Source organism: Amblyomma mixtum, chromosome 5, assembly GCF_055824585.1.
Source record: "Amblyomma mixtum isolate Tamu chromosome 5, ASM5582458v1, whole genome shotgun sequence".
Classification (NCBI taxonomy): domain Eukaryota; kingdom Metazoa; phylum Arthropoda; class Arachnida; order Ixodida; family Ixodidae; genus Amblyomma; species Amblyomma mixtum.
In genome coordinates this window covers 170248440-170267427 of record NC_143016.1, presented here as the reverse complement: position 1 = coordinate 170267427, position 18988 = coordinate 170248440, and the positions used below count along the sequence as shown (strand labels likewise).

Here is an 18988-nt window from a genome sequence, read left to right as displayed (position 1 = left end):
CGATGTCCCTACAGACCCCGCAGAATAAGCGATCGGTGATTTGTTGTTTTTATTTTTTGCTCTCGCTTTCGGCGCTCAATTTCTGGGTCGCCTTACCTTCCTGGTATTGCATTTTCAGGAAGCCGTGAAAAACAGTGAACAATGGATAGATATCTCATCAAGAAGGACAAACTTCCCAAAGAGAGTGACGAAAAGACGCCCAGTTCACCGGCGCGGGACCTTCAACGAGCTCCTCTCAAGATGCCGATCGAGGTTTCACTTAGCGGCCCATGCTTGACATCTTCCGCTCTAACCACTGCCTCCGCACGCATGCAAATTGCTCGTGAGGATGCAGACCAACAGGGGCGGCGTTACCAACCAACGTGGAAAAAGGCGTACGGGTGGCTTGTTAATGACGCGTCAGTGGACAAGGTATTCTGTGAGTCTTGTCGCGCTGCTTGTGCTATGAACATCTTTCTGCCAAATACTTCCAAGGATAAGGGCTCTCACCTAACGTTTGTGACGAATGGTTTTTCTAACCGGAAGAAAGCTCATAATATTTCAGAGTCATGAGGCCTCGAATCTGCATCGTGCGGCCATGAGCGGCTTCGGCGAGCGCGGCTTCGGCCGCTTATCTGTTTTTTGAGCAGCGTCCGCTCCGGCGGACGCAGTTGTTGCTGCGACGCGCGTCTTTTCTTTCCTTTTTCTCTTTCCTCTGCTCTTTTAACTCTCGTCTATCTGCACGTGGCAGCGGTGGTGGCTTGGCTCGAGCCAGTAGCAGGCCCGTGCAATTTCCTTTTCATCCTTCTCTCAGTCACAACAACAGCGCAACCGCAGCTATCAAAGCGGGGGTGAACGTAGCATCTGCTTGTGTAATTGGGAAAAGAAAGTAAATGAAAGACGCAGGAAAAGCTCTGATAGCGACATTATCTTCATTGCAGCACTTATCGTGCCAAAGACTGGCAGTGCATGGTCATGATGATGCAGAAAGTGATCTAAGACAGCTTCTGGAACTTTGCGCCATTGTCATTCCGGAACTGCAATCGTGGCTTTCTGGAAGAAAGTACAGCAGGCTTTCCCATGACATTTTAAACTAAATGTTGGAAATAATGGCTCATGATGTCCTCCGGTCACTCACAAATGAGGTTCGTGAAGCAGGGCACTATGCTGTGATTATAGACGAAAAAGCGGGCATATCAGCTGCCAAGCGCCAAGTGTCGATATGCTTTCGTATTGTTCAAAAAACTTCGAAACACATGAGCTGTTCTGTGGATTTTATTACACTGCTGACACCAGAACGACCAGACTTTTTGCCAGTTGTCTAGGCCAATGCTATGATGGTTCTACAAACATAACCCTGCCGAAAAAAAGTTCTATGATGCAATAACGCCATAGATCATTCATCACAGAATATCATACAATCTGTATGATATATCATACACTTCGTATGATATATTATACAGATTGTATCATATGTCATACAGATTGTATGATATTCTATGATGAATGATCTATGAGGTTATTGCATCATAGAACTTTTTTTCAGCAGTGAAGGGGCAGCGCGGTGGGCCCCAAGTCCTGCAAGTGGTGGTGTCATGATTGCTGTGCGAAAAGGCGCACAGCAATCATGACCCCCCCCCCCCTGGAACTACGGATATTAATTTTGCACTAGTAGGAAACAACTACACAGCTTGATTAGCACTCATAGGTGATATTAACTTATCGGAATTTGCTTATTGAGTTCAATTCTTTGTTCATTAATAAAATCTAACGTATGTTCTCCAAGCCTAGCACTAATTTGCTCTTCCTAATTTTTGTTTCATGCGCGCAGTTTAGACCACAAATAGTTCCTTTCTGGTGCTAACCTATGGCCTCCCCCATCTCCGGACATCGGGTGACCCCTCTCCTGAAAAAATTTCTGCGGACGCCCTTGCGAAGAAGCAGTTCCGATATAATGCGGTGAGTGACAAGGCCTGTTTATGTGCTTCGCAAAGTCACCAACCATCGCCAACCGAAGCAGACGACAGCCAAAGCAGCCAACCATGATAAGCTACAGCTCGGCAACAGGCTCCTTAAACAACCCCATTTTCTTTCATCGCAGCATATTTTAGAAGCATTAGCAATAAGCAAGACCAGCTTTCCCCCGTCATCTATACTTGTGCTGCTGACGCCATCGTCGGAACAAAAACGTGGTTAACTCCAGAAGTTGACAGTTCAGAACTTCAGATTTCAAACTCGTTTTCTATCTTTCTCGAAGACCGAAGATAAAAGAGGCGGTGATGTCATGATTGCTGTGTGAAAAGACATACACACAACACTTATCACTGTAGATAATGCACTTGAAATCTTGTGGGTTTCTTGCTCTTTGCCAAACTTTACAGTAGTTATCGGTGGATGTTACAAGCCGCCGGATTATTCCGCTGCCTTTGCTGCAGAGTTAAACGATGTTGTAATGCATGTTCAGAACAAGTACATGAACTAACCTATTATTCTGGCCGGAGACTTTAAGTTCCCATGCATCGTTTGGTCCTCTGTTTCAATTTCCAATTCTAGTCAGTCCCATGGGTCCGCCGATTTTCTCGAATTGCTGCATTTATTTCAACTGACGCAGCTTGTTTCTTCTCCGACAAGGGCTATTGCCATACTTGATTTAGACCTTACAACTAACCTCGAGCGTACCTCTGTTACTGTACTTGAATGTATCAGCGGCCACCGTGTGGTTCACTGTGTGTTCCAGACAGCCACTCCGAAGGCATCTATATGTAAAAAATTTCATTTACGATTTTGCTAAAGTAGACTTGAATAGTATTAATAATGAACTTGATAGCTACTGTTATTTCGTTGAGTCTACATATCCTAATCGAAGTGTCTCTGAAAAGTGGGTACTTTTCTGTGATATGTTGAAAAATTTACAGGAGAAATACGTTCCCAAATGTTGGCTTTCAACGGCAGGGTATAATGAATGGCTCACGAGAGATATCAAACGATGTCTAAACAAAAAGAAACGCCTGTATGCGAAAGCTATGCGCACTGAAGCTCTCGTCGACTGGACCGCGTATACTGTGCTTTGCAAAGGCATGCAAGCAAGAAATTGAAGAGTAAATTTCACAAGTTCTTTATCTTCCTTGCACCAGGGGTGCTCCGCCAGAGACGGTTGGTTTAACTCGAAGGCTGAAGCTTTATCTTCGCACCATGGGTGCCCCGTCGTCAGAGACGGTCTTACGATGAGTTGAGACGCAGGGATAAAGGGAAACTTGAAGATTTATATACAGATATTTACAGCATATACAAGTTTAGGCGCTGGAGACACATTAAGCGGCAAAAAGATACAAAACAACAAAAAGGCGGAACTGGCTAACACTAGGGGAGGCCCCTACTCGGCATAGCCGAATATGCATAGCACCTGACCTTAGCTCAGAACCCTTTTTCCGGCTCCGGGGCCCGGTTTTAAAGCCCTAAAGGCACGGCCCACATTTGGCAGCTTCTAATCATTTTACACTCTTCATATGATTGGTTCATCGAGAGCATGGCCAGCCCTCCAGCTTCCGTAGGGTAAATCACCCTCTCCAAATCAAAATAAAAGAAAAACAACCACAAACGCACAGCCGTCCCAGCCAGTGCCAGCATGTGCGGGGTATAACATTCTATCCCTCCAAAATAAAAGTAAAAACAAACACAAAACACACTCGTGCGAGCACGTGCCGTCCGTTTCCCCAATGACCCCCCGACCTTGGCATCGTCCCGGAATTGGGGATTATCGGGCTTAAGCGGGCAGTTACCGCCGGAACTGCCACTGCGAGCTTGGACCTGCGTTCCAAGGCGACTTAGCCTTCCCCAGGGCTGTTTAATCGGCGCCTCACCGACTCCCGGTCAGTAGCGTCACCCAACCTAGGTCTTTGCTGCTGCCGGCTAGCCGCGCTGTCGCCGGCTATTCCTCATCTCTATTGCCCCCCTCGTCAACGGCGCCCTGACGCCGTTCCGTCCGGCAGTGCTTAATCCTCTCAGGAATCCTGCAGACTTTTCGAATGAGACGTTCGTCGCGAGTCTGCGCCTCGGCTGGTGTCCGTTAAGACGAGGGGATTAAGACAAGGGCGGTGTCGTCGTGTGGCGGCTCTTCAGTCCCAAGCTGCCACCGCTCTTTTGCCTAGCCGACGCGAATCAGCCCCAAAGGGCGATGGACGCCCGAACGGCCCGGCGCCTGCGCGCGCATCGTTCTAAGAAATGTCATTCTTCGCTTCGAGCGCACCCCTCCGTCCCGTCCCGTCGCGGAGGGGGGGGGTCCATTGAAGACGACAGCGGCGGGGTGCTGAGAAAGAACGACCGGCCCCAATGACCCCGCATGCACTACCGATACCTTACATGAAGAAACGAAAGATGAATTCTTTTATTCTGACATGCCGAACTTCTTGAAAAAAAGCCCAAAAAAGTTTTGGCAAATGATTTCTCCTGCACCAAAAAAGGAACTCCCGCACTTAGTTTCTGCAGATGGTGCATCAATAGACTCAGCTAATATATGCATTCATTTTAACTAATTTTTCTCCAGCATTTATGAACAAGAAAAGCATTTGTCTACTGTTGGACCTGTACCTAGCACTGAATGCACAACGCCCTGTATAAAAATGCATTCCGAGGATACAGAGAGAGCTATTGAACATTTTCATACTTTTTCGAGCCCAGGCCCGGATGAAATTAGTACAAAAATTTGAAAAATTACAACAACCTACACATCACGCATCCTGGCGCTCATCTTTCATCATTCAGTCTGACCGAGTTTCCTGAAACAGTCACACTTCGTCGTCTTTCTTGTCAGTAAATGTGGTAAGCGTGGAGAGAGACGCTTGCAGTCTACCACTAGGCTGTCTGTGCGCTGCGTAGCAGTTTTCAAGGAACTCTCAATTGGGAATTGCGATCTGCGCTGGAAATAATAAACACACAGCCTATTTCCGGGGATATGCACTATACTGGACTTGTCAGTTAGCTGATCCTTAGGCTCCTCTATTGCGATAGTTTTCCCATGCCTAGTACCCAAGCGGAATGCCTAGCTTGTAGCACCGACTGGCAGGGGCTTTTTCACCGGTGACTTGGAAGGTTCACCAATGACTTGGAAGCACGAAAGTTACTCCTTTCGAAATGTGGTGCGATATATTCGTTGCACGCCATGTTCTGCTTACTGATAGCACCTTTTGTTAATTTGTTCATTTGTAATTTCACAGTGCAGTTGTACTGTTTTTCTCTTTTTCTAGTGTACTCCCTCGCTTCAATGGTTCGGCGCTGGGGGATATGCATATATAAACACACCGACAACCATGACGAACATTTCTAAAACTACTATATGTAAAACGATGGAGGTGTCACGGGGAGGCAGGATCAGAGTTTACAAATGTCGCACGTACAAGAGAAGCAGTGTCAGTGACGAGAACATGAGCTCATGAGGAAATAAATACCTCCCTATTTATTGAGGTTACAAGATTTAACCTCCACAGTACTGAAACATGCGCCGGCGAGCAGATGATTCAGCGACCACAGAGGGCTACTTCCGGTCTTCCTGCCTCGCCCTCACTCCGCGCACGTTGTTCTGCCTCACTCTCATCGATATTTCTGCTCCGATAATCCGTCTGCCTCTTGTTACCTCTGAGGGCAGATAATGGCGTGGATGAGGTGCCAAAATTTTAGAGGACCCCCTGTTCATGTTTCGCGATTTCACAGTGCGGTTTTGAAAAGCGGATGAAACCCTGAGGGCTGCATGCTGATGACACGAAGACCTTCCCCAGCCCTCCCGGCGGTCTTCGTGTCATCAGCATGCAGCCCTGTTGCGTCGTAGACACAACTGAAATGGTACACCGTCATTGGACAGCGCCCTTTTCCGAATGGAAAGGAGAACACGCTTACGAGTGAATCTCAAGCGCGTTTTGAAGCAGACGCAGTGACAGATGATTTGTTGCTGTGCATGACCGTCCTAGCTTCGGGGGCGCGTTCTGTGCCCTGCCTAAAGCCCCTCCAAGACACTCACTCACGCTCTCCGCTTTTCCAGAAATGCTATGATGGAGCCTTAGCCCTGCCAGCTTCCAGCGCCTTAGCCCTAGGCTACGAAAGAGCATAGAAAACGAAGAAAAGGTCAGAATCAGCCAGGCTTTGTATGTGCCATTAAGCCTGAGGACATCATCATCATCATCATCTTTTTTTAATCGTGGTGTAGAGGGAAATGAAGAGAGAGTAAGTATGCATTATGCAGCTCTTATCGAACGGTTTTCCTAGATTTCGATCAGTTGAATGATTGAGCAGAAAATCATTCACTTGATACATAAATAACTCTTTATTGGTGACAAACGCGTTATTTTTTTCTCAGCGTACCGAGTTAAGCCGCAGAGAACTTGTGGCGACTGTCACGAGCGTGGCGAACTACCGAGTCACTGTCCCTGAACCAAGCGAGTCGGAGCTTCGTCCTGTCGAGTGAGGTGGCAGCGCCTGCGAGCCAGCTTCTGCCGGATCTTCTCGATCTCCACGCCTTCCCAGTGGCTGCTGGTCGGCCTGCGGAAGCACCTGCGCGAAATGGAGGACAAACGACGGGGAATTGAGGGCGCCAGACTCAAAAACGGCAGAGCTAGTTGAAGCACAAGGCTCTGCTGTTCTTGCTTTGTCAAAACCAACGCAGATGAGTAAGACAAGACACAACAAGCACCAAAAATCTCAAGCGCTAATTGTCAAATAAATACTCACCCGAAAACAAAACAGATAGAACAACGGTGACATAACAGCGTGCTCTGAGAGCTTTGGGGATATAACGATGTGTGGTCATACAGGCAGGTTCCAGCCGACCTCTCAAACTCTTCTTCTTCAAATCAGCGCTTCCATGTCTGTGTCTTGTTTCAATAAATAGGTAATAATAAATTGAATTGGTTTTTGAGGAAAGGAAATGGCGCAGCATCTGTCTCGCATATTTCGGCGGACACCTGAACCGCGCCGTAAGGGAAGGGAGGAAGGTAGGAGTGAAAGAAGGAAGAGAGAAAGAGGTGCCGCAGTGGAGGTCTCCGGAATAATTTCGACCACCTGGGGATCTTTAACGTGTACTGACATCGCACAGCACACGGGCGCCTCTTGTGTTTCGCCTCCATCGAAACGCGGCCGCCGCGGTAGGGTTCGAACCCGGGTACTCCGGCTCGGTAGACGAGCGCCTTGAGCCACCGCGGCGGGCAACGGTTGCACGAAAAAAATGTAGGGTAGAAGATTCAACATGAGTACCGCCAAAGGAAAAAAAATTGAAGTAGACACTTACGCTCCGCCTTAAAGTAGTATAGACACCTAACTTTTGGGTGCGTGTTTTCTTGTTTGTACTGATGCGTAAGGCATTATTATACATGGATTACCATGTGATTTTCCCCTACGACCGCTAGACAATTTATAATTCAATATATTTCTCATGCTGTTTCGGTTTCAACAGCAGGCCGATGACTGTGACCTCAAAGAGAGGTTATAGGTGACGTGAGGCATGAAAAAAATTGCAACATAATCGCTGCTTGTAGATTCATTGTCATTCTGGCTCTAGAAGAAGGCTGGCTTCAGGGCTGTAGTGAATTAAAACGATGAAGCAGCGATTATATCGACATTTTTCCATGCCTCACGTGACCCATAACCTCTGTTTGACGTCACGGCCATCGTTCGGCTGTTGAAAGCGAAACCGAAGCAGCATTAAAGGAGCCCAGAAACACTACCTCAGTTGACTGTTTTGCCTGTTGATCGCATACAGTAAGTTACAATGGTGCTATTAGCGTCGGTAACACCGCGTATATTCCGTTTTTTTAATATTTTAATGTCCTCCCAAAAACAAATTCATGGCTCTGATGGTGTCCCCACACAGTGGCGGGTTTCAGCAGCGGATATGACATCACCTGGCGCGAGCTTGATGATTGTACAAACAGTAAATATACTGCAAATTGTGTGAATAAATAGAGAAACATTTTGTCACCTGTCTGCGTTTTATATTAGATCAACAAAACAACTTGTTTGTCTTAAATAAAAGCCCTGCAAAGCAAGTAAAATAAAAATACACCACCAGGGACTCTGACATGGAAATGACGCTGCCAGTCTCAGCAAGAACGAGTTACAGAGAGCAGGCAACCTTGGAGTGCAAACTTCCGCGACGTGCTCTGGCAGGCTGTTTTGGTTGGTTGCGCCAGGTGCCGTCATTGGGAGAGCGAAATAGGAGTGGGAAGCCCCGCCAAAATCGAGTTGAGGGCAGCATTTTGTTTGCTTGTATTTTGAAATTTCTTCATTGAATAACTCCCGTCCCTGTGCATCGATTCCTGTAATTCTTTTTAAGTCAGCATCTGTGTGACATAAAGAATCCACCTGAAGTATAGCCGCTATAGCAGTGCTTAGGTATAACAGCAATTAAAGGAATAAAATTGCGCAAAGGGATTGAAGAAGAAAAACGCAAGGGGCGTGAGGACAGGACAAAGCGCTCTGTCCTGTCCTCACGCCTCTTGCGTTTTTCTTCTTCAATCCCTTTGCGCAATTTTATTACTTTCGAAGCAGCATGATAGAAAAAATTCGATTATAAATTATACAGCGATCGCAGGCGAATACCACATGGTGATTCGTGCATAGTGATGTCGTCCGCATCATGGAAGAGAATAAAACACGCCACCAAAATTACGTGTCTGTACTCCTTTAAGGGTATGACGCGAAAGCGTAGTGGGTTAAGTCCCATATATGCAGAAGGTCATCCTCTACTTTACATTGATAGGTCCCCGGGAGTCATCATATCTCTCAAGGCGAGGTGGTGCAGCTATTGAGTGAAGCGCCACTGCTCTGCGATGGCAGGTGCTCCCAGCGATGGGCATTGTGCGGCCCAGGTTGCTCTTTCCGAACGAACATTTATTAATTTTATTGCCACCTGCCACGGTGGGCAGTTTGCTCCCTGTCCGGAGGGCAGGTTGTGATGTGGCCGCAAGGTCACGTGACCTATGTGGGTCACCTGCTTCCTAGGTTGCTCTATGGGGACCACCCGCCAGAGCCATGCCCGTGATTTTTCGCTGACAACGCCATTCAGTGCCGTCGCCGCATTTCCCGCATACACTCTTAATCTGGTTCCACTTAAGTTACAGTTAGTAACCTGAGCTTAACAGGAACTTTTAATAAATTCGGCTTATATAAGTGGAACAGACGCTCCGGATAGACAACTAAGAAAATATATGGAACAATGATCCAGTTAAATCGGGGAAGGCTTCAGATGGAACACAAAGGTCCACATAAATGTGTCTGAAACAAATGTTCCACATACAGACACATTGACCTCATCGACGGTTTCATGCTCGGTGTCACTGCAAGGCCGGGACGCCCAACTCCGCCGGTTGCTCAGCGTCCCCGCATTGCCTGTTTTGGACACTGCTGACACTTTTCCGAGGGTATGTTCAGGCATCAATGAACTGCATCAAAAGAACCCTTCGCAAGAAGCCCCCATTTCTGTGAATGACACTGCTTGGCCCAAGATATATATTGAGAAATCTTAGTGGTCAAAGATTAATTAGCCTATTTTATGACACGGAGCGGTAATGTTTACATGAACATACGTCTCCTGGCATTTGCATACACTGTTACCTGTGATTTATGCTGGATGTAGAAAAAGAGTTGTGCTGAATTTCACCCTCAACTGCTGAACACTAACGACAATAGGAGAGAAGAACTTCAGGCGTCAGATGAATTATCATACGGAATGATAAGCTTTATATTGTTTAGCCCTGTTATGGAAAATGTCGATCACGAAAAAATGAGGTCAAGTTGGGAATACACATGCTTTGAACTTAGAAGTACAGAAAGGTGGGCAAGTTGGTTATTACTATCCATGGTAAAACAGCGCGGAAAAAAAACACGAGGACGGAACAAACACGACAACACGAGCGCTGACTTTCAACTGACGATTTATTACGCACATGTGTACATATATAGCATTCCCGGCAAACACTAAACAGAACAAAAAAACTGCATCATCACTGAAAATATTAAATCTACATATCTACAAATGTATGCTCCAAAAAGGCGATTTCGCGGTTAGCCAGTGATAATGAGGGCTTACTAATGCATTCTGTACCCCCTTTGTCAATGTGATATGCCTCTACTATTACCCTTACTATCTGATCCTTATGTTTGAAGATGACGGATGTCTGATGAAGCAATGGGGCGCACGTGTGCTCAGGTTGCCTGCAGTGAAGCGCCAAATTCGAACCGGCTGCCTTGTCCAAAGAATTATGGTGCTCCCTCAGGCGTTCGTTTAGACATCTCCCAGTCTGGCCAACATACCACCCACCGCAGGAAAGGGGAATCTTATAAACAACACCCTCGATGCACTCAACCCTCCTCTCTACGTGTGCTGTGGTACAACCACCACCGATCCTCCTTCCTAGTAGGGCCTCTCGCTTCCGCTGCACAGCTCGGCAAATGTTGTTTAATTTTCTGCGAGACGAAAATACCACATCAATTTGAAATTTTCGCCCCACTTTCTTCAGACGGTGTGAAAATGCGTGGACGTATGGGATGACAGCTATCTTCTGGCGCTTTGAGACTTCATTCGCCTGAGGAACACGCTTGTGGTCCGATTTGATTTTGGCCACCAACCTTTCGCATAACCTTCCAATAGTTGCCTCAGGAAAACCAGCGTGCTTAAGCCTGGAAATTTGGCCTTGCACTCCTTCCTCAATACGATGGACACACGACTTGGTCAGAGCGGCGCGAACACAAGACAAGGCGATGCCTTCCTTTACCAGCTTGGAATGCCCGGACTGAAAACTGAGTAAGGGCTTTACGGAGCGAGGCGAATACAACCAGCAAACGTGTCCGGGCTCAAGTCTCAGCCCCACATCCAAGAACTGAATCCTACCTTGTTTAACGTTCTCCATGGTGAAAGCAAGTCCATGACCATTTCTGACAAATGTGTTCATGACATCCTGCGTGCATTCTTCGTTTTTTACAAAAACGAGGTAATCGTCCACGTATATCTGTGTACTTTCAGTACGCCGTCCGGTAACTCTCCTGCAATTGCTTTGTCAATTCTGCTAAGGAACAAGTCACTTAGCAGCGGAGCCACGCGAGAACCAATGCATATCCCGGAACGCTGTATAAACACACCTTCATTCCATTAAACAATGGTAGACCGGAGGTACATACACAGCACTTCAAGAAAAGCATCAACAGATACACCGCAAACATTGCGGAAGCGCACTTCATCATTTTCCTCACTTATACATTCTCTTAAAAAGCGCAGCAAACACTCATGAGGAATCGAATAATATAGATCCTCGACGTCAACACTGAACACATGACAGTCACCAGGATTATTGTTCTGAAGGTACTCCAAAACGACCTCAGAGTTTCGCGTTTGGAAAGGGTCTTCAAAAGCAACTGCTGGAGGCGAGCGATGGAAACGCTATCAAAGAAAGATTTGCTACATATCCGAAGAATGAACCACTGTCTTGAATATTACTATACCAGACCTAGCTTACAGTTCTCCAATATCAAATTTTTGTTCAAGAATACTGGACTCACATAATTTTTTTTAATCGTCTATTATCTTCCATGGACTATTCGTGTTACACCATGTAGCTGCCTTTTATATCACGCGCCTCTCGCGATTTCAATTTCATTATGTGAATGTATATCATTTGAAAGGCTCAAGAACATACAATAAAAGCAATAGGCTCACTAGTCTCGATGTCTCTTCGCCATATAAAGACAGAAAAAAAAAAGTTCAGCGGCAGGCTCAGAAACAGCTCGTTTCGACTGGACCTTCACCTTCTGAGGAAGAAAACAAAAAAAGAGCGCAAAAAAGCATTCGATTAAAGTCGCTTCGTCACACGGCCACAGAGGTCGTATCGCAAAGAGGCAGGCCAAAGCGGTTGTAAACATCCAAAATCTTATTCAAATTATCAACTGAGTTGTTTTCTCGCCCCTATTATTGTGCTTAAGCACAGTATAGGCCACGAGAAAACTGCAAACAATGGCGCGGCAGTGTGTGCGTGTGTTTGTTTGTGTTGTATTCACGTATATTTTAATCACGGGGCGTGATGGTGCAGAAATCGCTGAGTTCCGCGTGCATGCTAAATAGCATCACTGGTCAGTGAAGCCTTGGACTAGGTAGAGTACCCTCCGCCTGAGAGATCTGCCCAAATGCACGGAACAAAGGAACTCGGTACGCCATATGTTGCCAATAAGTATCTTGCGCAATACCTCGTGCGCGTAATAGCGCTCTTCTAGTTTACAGCTAGCGGTTAGACATTTCGATTTAAACCGAAAAACACCGATAAACGTACGTCGAATTCATTTTCGTGAAATTCGATTTTAACCGAAAAAGGTCATAATTTTTGGCATTCATGTCACAACTAACTGGCTTAGTTGTTGCAGTTGGTCCCAGCAGAAAGCTAGGAAATTGCTGGGACCAGGAACGTGGTGAGACAAAGGTATCTTAGGAATTCATAGTGACTGTGGATTGTGAGGCATTTATCCCCGAACTCACACACGCCGTTGCAGATAGGAAAGCCCGAGCACTTAGCTAAGCGCTACTGGCTAACGTACCGCTCTCTGCTCAGAGATATCAACGACTTGGGGCCGTCGCTTCGTTAGGTAGGTGTTTCCAGAGCATGTAAGGACGCCGAAAGCTTTTGGAGCCATGACAAGCAACGGTCAGAGCGAAACCATATATAAACGGCGCGAAGGTGCCGTGTTCTGGCTTCGCAGCTGTTAGGCAGCAGTTCTATCGCTGCCTCAGCACGCGGAGCAGCGTAGTGTGCGCTGTCCTCTCCTTTAGCCCCGAGTGCAACCAGAATGTGACAATCAAATTTTAGAACCAAACTTCCGCTAATTAAGCTTTTGGCTAACGGCCAAAGAACTTAGCTTCGACATTTTTACTTTGTGTTACGACTGTACGACTTTCTTCAACAAAGACATCTCTTAAGATGGCCATTTATGTGGTTTGGTTTGGTTTGGTTTATAGTTTATGGGGTTTAACGTCCCAAAGCGACTCAGGCTATGAGGGACGCCGTAGTGAAGGCGTCCGGAAATTTCTACCACCTGTGGTTCTTTAACGTGCACTGACATCGCACAGTACACGGGCCTCTAGAATTTCTCCTCCATCAAAATTCAACCGCCGCGGCCGGGATCGAACCCGCGTTTCTCGGGTCAGCAGCCGAGCACCATAACCACCGAGCCACCGCGGCGGCTGCCGATTCATGTGGTACACAATGCTACATGAGGGCATGGTTTAAAAAAAGGTTAATGTATAGTGTACGTCATTTTTGACCGCACAAGGACATCACATATTTCACCAATGAAAAACAGAAATTTTCATGACCAAAACAATATACTAGTGCAAGTAAAGTGCAAGTAAGTAAGTTTCTTTAGTTTTTTTTATTTGGGACAAAATTTACAAAACATTCTGTCCTGGGTGAGTAGGCTAAAGGCTGTTTCCCGCCTGACGAGGCCATCCCACCCTTGACAGCGGAGGCAATTAACTATTTACAGGGCTTGAAGACGCGTGTAAAAAGTGCATACAAACAGATTACAACAGTGTAATTATAGACAATGCATTCAAAACAGGTATGCACAACATATCTGCAAGAGACAAAAAAGATACAATAGCTTGAAATACAAACAAAGAAAATGCCAGCTTACGTACATCAGAAATAAAATAAATCAGACAAAATAGGAAATAGCGTATTTACATTTAGACATTTAAAAATAATACTTACATTTCGACAAAAAAAAAGCAGGATACATATGATGCATGGAAATTTCACCTATACCTCCATAAGGTACATAAGTTTCATTGTTTCCTTTATTTTGTGTTGTGATGGATTGGCAGACAGTATTTCAGAAATGGCAGGATATTGATTCAAAAGTCTTGGAATTTGTGTACTCAACCTGTGGTCTCCATAGTTCGTACGTGATCTGGGTATTTGCACTGTATCTTGTCTAAGTTCATAGGGGGTAGATTTGTTACAGTATTTAGCTTCAAATGTTGGCCTATCCAACTTATACTGGCGCATTATTTCGAGGGATATTTTATATTTCATTAGCTTACTAACATCCAGTATACCGTAAGCCTTCAAATGTGGAGAGCAATTTTCTATTTTCGGAATAATTCCAATAGCACGTATTGAACGGTTTTGGAGAGACTGTAGATAAGTCAAGTTTCTTTGCGTTGTACTTGACCATACAAGAAAGCAGTATGTTAAGCGCGAATGGAAGAGGGCGTGGTAAATTTGTTTTTTACCGATATTGGCAAATAGTGTCGTAACCTATTTAATATTCCAACAACGCGAGAGAGTTCAATTCTGAGAGCATCTATGTGCTTGTCCCAGAGTAGGTTTTCATGAAAGGTAACACCCAGAAAGCGAGTTGTCGTGGCTTGGTTTATGACACTATTTCGGAATTTTAAATTGAAGTCATTTTCTCTTTTGCTGCCTTTGGGTTTGAAAATCAGGTATTTAGTTTTATTTATGTTTAGGTCTAACTTACATGAACTTAACCACGTAAAGTGGAAGTAAAGCGGAAGTAGTGCAAGTAAAGAAAGATGGAAGATGGAAGAGATGCCGCGCATCGAAAAGAACAAAATCATCGAGGCGGCAATCCGCCCGGTAGCCCGCGCGGAGCAGCGAAGGCGAACGAGTAGTTTGCAGCAGCGGGCAAGTCCGCTGACAGCCGCAGGTAGAAACCGAGATTTCTGCCTTCGAGGTACACCAGTCCTCTGAGGCACGGGGAGAAGCTGCAGCCACTCCAGGAACTGCGCCCCACCGGCGGAGACGCCACCACGACCATCGCCCAAGAAGGCCGCCGGGAGAGAGCCGCCACCGCGGCAACCTCGAGGAGGGGAACTGCCCGCCTTTGCGCGGCAAGATTAAGCTGAGGGCCGACAAATGACACAGGAGTACGGATCGAGGAAGTAGCGGCCGCCGCACGAAGAAAGTAGAAGCGCACAGCAGCGATAAGTTCTCGGGAGACCTCCGCTGAAGCGGCAGCGCGAAGAGGAATCACAAGATGGCCACCAATCAGCGGGGAAGCCCGAGGGGCAATTATGGAGGCCACTGTGGAACCGAGGCTTGCGGGCGGCAGCGCGGGGGCATGCATGTATCCGCAGAGCAGCGATGAACACCAAGTTGAAGGCAGTCCGGGTGGTGTTATACCAGGCCACAGGACTTGGTGAGAGCAAAGGTGGAACCAGCGGAACAGACGCAGGACAACAAGGAGGCACACACACACCACACCGCTGGACTTACAACTTCATGAGTCCAGCGGTCTTGTGGGCTTGCCTCCTTGTTGTTCTTGTCCTGCGTCTGTTTCGCTGGTTCCACATTTGTGCATTGTGAACCAACTAACCCAGCAATTTACTCTATTGGACTTGATGAGAGCTTCGGGGGATCCAAGTGCAATAAACGTAGAACGAAGTCACCCTCGAAGTCACCCTCCCAACACCCTCTCTATTATGGAGGCATACCGTATAAGGAAATGTCAAAATCTGTGGGTCAGCATGCCTTCTGTTACCAAGACATACTGTGAAATTGATTTTTTTTGTCTCCACATTGCGTTGATATATCCTTTTCGATAACGAGTCTTTTTGCTGAATTGATTCTTCCCTATAGCGATGAGTGGCGCATGATGCTTACAATTCCTTTTTTTTTTTCCTTTGACTTGGGCTTCCGAGTAGGGGGGCTGCTTGTTTTATGTTTTTGAACGTGACTTGTCGTCGTCGAATAGGCGCTTGACAACGTCATACGCTTCACTGGAAAGCAGGGCTGCCAACTTCTGTACCTAACCATTCCGCTCAAAGCGTTTTCTCTCTCGACGAAAGCTTAACTCGACGTGCCACGTCGTTTTAGAGCTAAACAAGCTAGATCTGAACACTTCGTTTTACCAGTGTTGGTGAATGGACTCAAAAACGTAATATCTCCAGAACTGCGTGAAATGCACGTATTCGTGCTTAACTCGACGTGCCACGTCGTTTTAGAGCAAAACAAGCTTGATTCGAAAACTTCGCTTTACCATTGTTTTTGAATGTACACTCAAAAACGTAATATCTCCCGATCTGCGTGAAATGCACGTATTCGTGCTTAACTCGACGTGCCACGTCGTTTAAGCAATAAACGTCGTTTAAGCAATAAACGTTTAAGCAATAACTCGCCCAGTTGCGAGTTAGCGCTTGTCTACGTCGTTCCCTTTCTGTCCCTCGTGGTCCTTTCGCGCTATTTTTTTCATCATAAACGTTATCCAACTTGCCCAGCTTTCGGCTTTGCTTAACGTTATAAGGCCTAAACTCATAGAATAACATGAATGTTTTTCTGAATGATTTAAACATTTAAAGATTAAGTGCAGAACTGCAATCAAAAGAAAAATGATAAAATGCAGACGTTTAGAGAAGATAGGAAAATTTCGAGAGATGTTCGCATATCATGAAAGAAAAAAAATGGCCAATGTATACCAGTTCACAAAACATTTTGAATAAAAGTGACTAAAGGCTACGCATAAAAGCCGACCTCTACCGCAACAATAATTTTAGCTCCAAACGAAAATCTTCACTAAGGGTCAATAGCCAATGCGCGGAACGGCTCCCTAATGCCGACAGGCGCATACATACATCCATCAAGCGCAGTACCGCAGTAAAATGCCTTGTGCACATTTACCTGGGATGATAAAAAGACAGAAGATATGCGGGTATTTTTCTGGCATTTATACAGTCTAAGGAACTCGAAGATGTTCTTGCATATAAAGAAGGCATTGAATGACTTGCCACTGCACTTGTAAGTTTTTTCATGCGACAGCAGTTTAGTTGTGACACCAAAACCCCAGCGATGTCCAGTGTCATGAAATTCGTTGATTAGTCCAGACAGCTCACGTGATCTTGTGACACCATCACAATCTTATTTGTCGAGAGAGATCATGCGGCCTTCTGACGTCATCGCGACCGGCTCACCGTGGCAGGTGGCAGTTAGATTAATGATTGGACGAGAGAGGTAACGTGACCTTGTGTCATCGTCACTACCTGCCCACCGGGTTTTGAGCTGCCTACTTTCTATACAGCTCCTAGAAGAGAATTGCAACCAAATGTCAGAAAAAAAATGGAATATATATGGAAATGTCTTCACCGTCGGAGCATAGTGGATAGTTGCTACTGCAGCTAGCAGTCCGAATATGGCGGGTGATGAAACGACAACTGCAAAGAAACTGACGCAAACACACACGGACGTTGCAACAGAAGCCGCGTCATCGGCTTTTGGTCAAGGATGTTTGCTCAGGACTGAAATCTTACCGCCTCTATTCAGAAAAAAGTACTTGATAACGTCGTCTGATCGTGTCACCTGTTTGGCTTGACTACACTGTGCCACTGACATCACTGCACAGTACCATGAAGGGGCAGAAGAGGGGATGGAAGGGGGAGCACGGTTTCTTCTCTCCGGCAAAACAGTTGTCTCTGCAGAGATGGCAGGACTAAATCTTGGCCACGTTATGGTGACACGCGACAGATAACTGCCATAGTACTTCGACCATTCCCATTGAAACTTAAGCGGCAGAAAAAACTAGTCCTCCCATTATTAACTGCATCAAGTTAGTACGCTTTGCGGTGTGAATATACCTCATTGCCGAAAGTAAGCATTCTGCATATTTAGTGATCGAAATCCACTTCTAAACTCGGGCTATCCGATTTCTGCGCCGTTTCGAGCAATTTCACCATTCTGCTTTTACGCCACCAATGCCCCTGTATTCCCTTGCTCGTCTCTACAGCTATCTATCAATTTTGCTTTCACTGCCCCTTAAACCAAAAGCCATTTCACGCATTAGTCGCTCAATCCCGCTCGATTCCTGTGCCGTCATCCCATCTTGACAGTGAAAGCGCTCAAAAAGACAAGGACGACAGAAAAGGAAAGACATGTCTTTCCTTTGACATGTCTTTCCTTTTCTGTCGTCCTTGTCCTTTTGAGCGCTTTCACTGTCAAGATGGAAAACCAACTCGCCCACTCAATTCCATTATTCAATTATAGCCGCCATCCCAGCTTACATGGATGCGATGCGTCGCTTGCGGTCTCCAGGCAAACGCGTCTGAGACGTTTCCATTTTCGCTTTTCAATCGACGCACCCTTTCTTGTTAGGCTGTAGTGTGCCTGCCGAAATCGCAGCCCACAGAGCGGAGGATAAGCCGCCGGACGCCACTGGCACTGTTTCAGCCCGAATACTGACAACGCAAGCTTCGTGTTTCCGCCTATTTCGGATCGGTGAGAGAGCTCAGGAAGAAAAAGAGAGGATGGGGAAGGGAGGGAGCTTTGTAGACAGGGGCCACTGTGAAGAGGAAAGAAAAGGACGGTCGCCTCACTTGTCTCTGACGAGCTGGGCGAAGTCGTCCTCTTCTTTGCTGACAGGACCGGCGCACAAAATGTTCTTCAGCAGCACGTCCGTACTGAAATGGAGTAAGAAGCCAAGCAAAGTTCAAATGAACACTTTTGGGAAGGTACTCAATTCGAACTTCTTGCTGGGCTAGTTGGTGCATGGTTTGGTAATAAGAAAGCGCAAGGACACAGGAGAAGTGGACAGGACGACGTTCGCACTTGTTCACATTTCGCATATCCGCATTTGAGCAGAGCGCATATGCATTGCACAGATAAAGGTCCCGAAGCCGCATGTACCTGGTATCTTTCAACAAGGAAATTGCTGGCGCCGACATATTCAGCGCCAGTAGCCTCCGGTGTAACCAGCGTTATTTCGCTCGCGCGTGGCGTTATATGTGCCTTGTTCCCATTGCCGCTCTGTGGCACGATGAGTACAACTAGGTACCTTGATGATTTGTTCCAAGGAATGGGGCTTCTGCGTAAGCCGAAGCGGAAAGCTTTGCATGTGGCCAGGGGCGGCTTTGCAGCGACGCAGCGTTACAGTCGACCAACCACTCCGCATGAACACAGCAGCGTGCGCAGAGGAACCAGTTCCCTGCTTCGGTTTTCTTGTGCCCGACCGCGCCAGTCCAGATGCTGGCTGGGGC

At 46.4% G+C, this 18988-nt stretch overlaps 1 protein-coding gene across 2 annotated transcripts in view; it reads right to left on the bottom strand.

Annotated features, from left to right (window-relative positions):
* Nucleotides 1–5801: 5801 nt before the first annotated feature.
* The window catches only part of LOC149344666 (uncharacterized), a 42168-nt gene continuing 28981 nt past the window's right edge, over nucleotides 5802–18988 (bottom strand). The window contains exons 9-10 of one of the 2 annotated variants that reach the window (XM_089546326.1): nucleotides 18329–18412; nucleotides 5802–6519 (exon numbers count right to left, since the gene is read on the bottom strand). In XM_089546326.1, coding sequence (XP_089402452.1) covers nucleotides 6387–6519; nucleotides 18329–18412 — 217 coding nt within the window. In that variant the 3' untranslated portion in view covers nucleotides 5802–6386. The remainder of the gene's footprint in view (nucleotides 6520–18328; nucleotides 18413–18988) is intronic. The other variant, XR_016283214.1, reaches the window with a different exon arrangement.